This window comes from Brassica oleracea, chromosome C6 (genome assembly GCF_000695525.1).
Source record: "Brassica oleracea var. oleracea cultivar TO1000 chromosome C6, BOL, whole genome shotgun sequence".
Classification (NCBI taxonomy): domain Eukaryota; kingdom Viridiplantae; phylum Streptophyta; class Magnoliopsida; order Brassicales; family Brassicaceae; genus Brassica; species Brassica oleracea.
In genome coordinates this window covers 17,429,842-17,432,738 of record NC_027753.1, presented here as the reverse complement: position 1 = coordinate 17,432,738, position 2,897 = coordinate 17,429,842, and the positions used below count along the sequence as shown (strand labels likewise).

The 2,897-nt window shown below is 33.3% G+C and overlaps 1 protein-coding gene across 1 annotated transcript in view; it reads left to right on the top strand.

Annotated features, from left to right (window-relative positions):
* The first annotated feature begins 895 nt into the window (after nucleotides 1-895).
* LOC106297613 overlaps nucleotides 896-2,897 on the top strand; it is a 2,748-nt gene continuing 746 nt past the window's right edge. Inside the window, exons 1-3 of the mRNA XM_013733820.1 lie at nucleotides 896-1,494; nucleotides 1,597-1,752; nucleotides 1,852-1,965. Coding sequence (XP_013589274.1) covers nucleotides 976-1,494; nucleotides 1,597-1,752; nucleotides 1,852-1,965 — 789 coding nt within the window. The 5' untranslated portion in view covers nucleotides 896-975. The remainder of the gene's footprint in view (nucleotides 1,495-1,596; nucleotides 1,753-1,851; nucleotides 1,966-2,897) is intronic.

Sequence of the window (2,897 nt, the reverse complement as noted above, 5' to 3'; positions counted from 1 at the left end):
CTAAAACACGACTCGAGGCCCATCCTACGATTTCTTAACCAAAAGCCCGTAAACCGCAGCACGGTTTACGCTTGGTCCACAAGGAAGGATAAATGCCAAGTTTCCGCGGATAAATACGGAAGTTTTGAAGATAATTGGAAGATCGGGAAAAATGGAATATCTCCATTTTTATGCTATGACAGCTTAAGGGCAGAAGAGTAAAAGCGTAAACCGACCTTGGAGCTAGTATATAAGGAGTCCTAGGCGAGGAGCATGGCAGAAGACTTTTCAGAGCAAACTTAGCACTTAGAGCAATTTAGGCAATTTTCCGTTTTTGTTATTTCGAGCCGCGACTCAATTAGGTTTAGCCGTCTTAGGGTTGCTAGAACTAGGAATCTGGCCGACAGCTCTCGAGCCCAGGCTTATACCTTGTTGTAAACGCTCATACGCAGATTCGGAATAAGATCTACTTTGCTCTCTTTTTCGATTTCCTATTCTTATCGTTGTTATTCTCGTGTTCTGATTGTTTGACGTGTGGTAATTAGCAGATATCCGGGTCCTCTGGGAAATTAGGGTTTTCCTAATTTCCTTATTTAAACAGAAATCCACATTGCGAATTTCGGTTCCCACGTAAATTAATTAAATTTTACCAATATTATATTTGCCTACATTTAGGTTTGGAAGCGTAAGAATACAAAACTGTCGGAAACAATCCATATAGTGTACATAAACATAAGGGGACATCTAGTGAAATCAGTTGTTGTTTTTTCGCCGTTATAAATACATTGTTATACTCACCGGACAAAAGAAACTTGACCTGTCATGTCTTTGTTCTGAAACAGAGAAACCCAGAAAACAAAGGAAACAAAAAGGGAAATTTTTCGAATTTTCAAAACGAAAGGACATTTCTTTTTGCCATTTTTGGTAAAGCAAAACAGAAGAAAAAAGAGAAGACAGAACATAAACAGAGTTTCACTTCACTTCATCAGTTTCAAAATGGCTTCTTCAGATCTTTACATCTTTGATGGTTCTTTTTCATCTTCAGATATGTTCTCTTCAGGCACAACAACTACGGACTTGTTCTGCAACAATGAACTTTACTCTGTTGATGAATCTCTCAACATATTTGACCATTTTACCCCTCACACCCTCTCTTCATCTCTTCCAAGCGACCTTCTTGGAACCCTAACTCTCTCTCCTCAAATACCCACCGGATTATATTCTGACTTCTCCGACGGCGTCAAAACAGAGCAGTTTTACGGCGGCTCCGATCATAAACAGAAGGAAACGGTTGCGTCAATGGCGAGAAGCTACAGTGCAGTAGAGAATGCGGGGAGATACATGCAGAGAAGCTTTAGCACCAATTCCGTAGACAGAAAACCAAATCAGATTCCGTTCAACAACGTTCCGATAATGGATTCTTTAAATCTCCATTTCAATGGCTTGAAATCGCCAGAAAATGACTTCTTTTCTGGTCAGATGATGCGACGAGTCTATACCACAGGAGATTTGCAGGTCTCTGTTTTTCTTGCTCTTTTGTTTCTTTTTATAATTTTACTAAAAGTTTTGATTCTCTTTTTTCTTCTTTTTTTCCATCGATTTTGTCCTTTTTTACAGAACCCAAGAAAGAATGTTGCAGAGCAGAGATCATCGGAGCCGTTTCAAGACGAGCAGAACGTTACGGTGGGACGATACAGTGCAGAAGAACGTAAAGAGAAGATCTCAAAGTATAGAGCTAAACGAAACCATAGAAACTTTACCAAAACTATTAAGGTAACAACTTTAGTATTACATTTCCTAAATTCCGAAAGGTTTTTTATTACTTTATTCTTAGTAGTAACATTTTTTTTTGGGATGGAAACAACAAAAAAGTATGCATGCAGGAAAACGCTAGCGGACAGTAGACCTCGAATACGTGGCAGATTCGCACGCAACGACGAAGTTGTAGAGAATCCCAACATTGAAGACGACGACACCGAGCTTTGGGTAAAATTCATATTCTAAAACTAATTTTCTTTTACATGAATATTTTTAGTACCAAGTTTTTTTGGAAAAATGATTGTACTACATATAATGCACGTACCGTAGTCCGTAGCTGATAGCTCAGGTTTTAACTCAATAATACGTGCAGGTGTCGATGACTAAAACAGAAAAAAATTCAAACTGGTTCTACAAAGCTAAAACCATATGAAAGAATGTATAAAATTGTGAATTTATAATTTAGTATCCAATTTTTTTTATATGAAAATAAGTTACCTACGCTTCGGTTTTGCTCCTATCTTATATATTAAAACAGAAGTCACAACCTTGATTCATGTGTGTTTTTTTTTTAAAATGGACTCTTACTAGAAATCAGTTATCATTCATTATATTACTAATAATATGGATTAATAATATATCATTTCTAATATAACATCAACTCCTAAAAATCCGGATTGGTTAACAAACTCAACTTGATTCATATGTGATATTTTTATTTGGATCATCATTTAAATTTTTTATTAAATGTATTTTCTTAATGCTAATATATAATCTTTTAACTACTTAAATCATAATATAATTTGATATCTTTTAATTTAAAATATAAATATATATATTTAATTTTTTTAACAAATGTGTTGAAAAACATTATAACAATATCTTAATTATCAAAAATTGTATATAAATATTTTCACTAATTTTGTAATTAGTAATGAAATTAATGTTATTATACATTAATATATATATATACTCAGTTATCTTTTATAAAATGAAAAAAATTATATCAAATTTTACTATTTTATAGTTATATCTATCATTTTAAAATAAAACATTGTATTGAACTAAATATGGTAAAACTATTTTAAACTGATAAAGTAATATATTTTATTTTCACAACCATTAAAAATTTATGCTAGAAATATAATATGTTGGTAGAA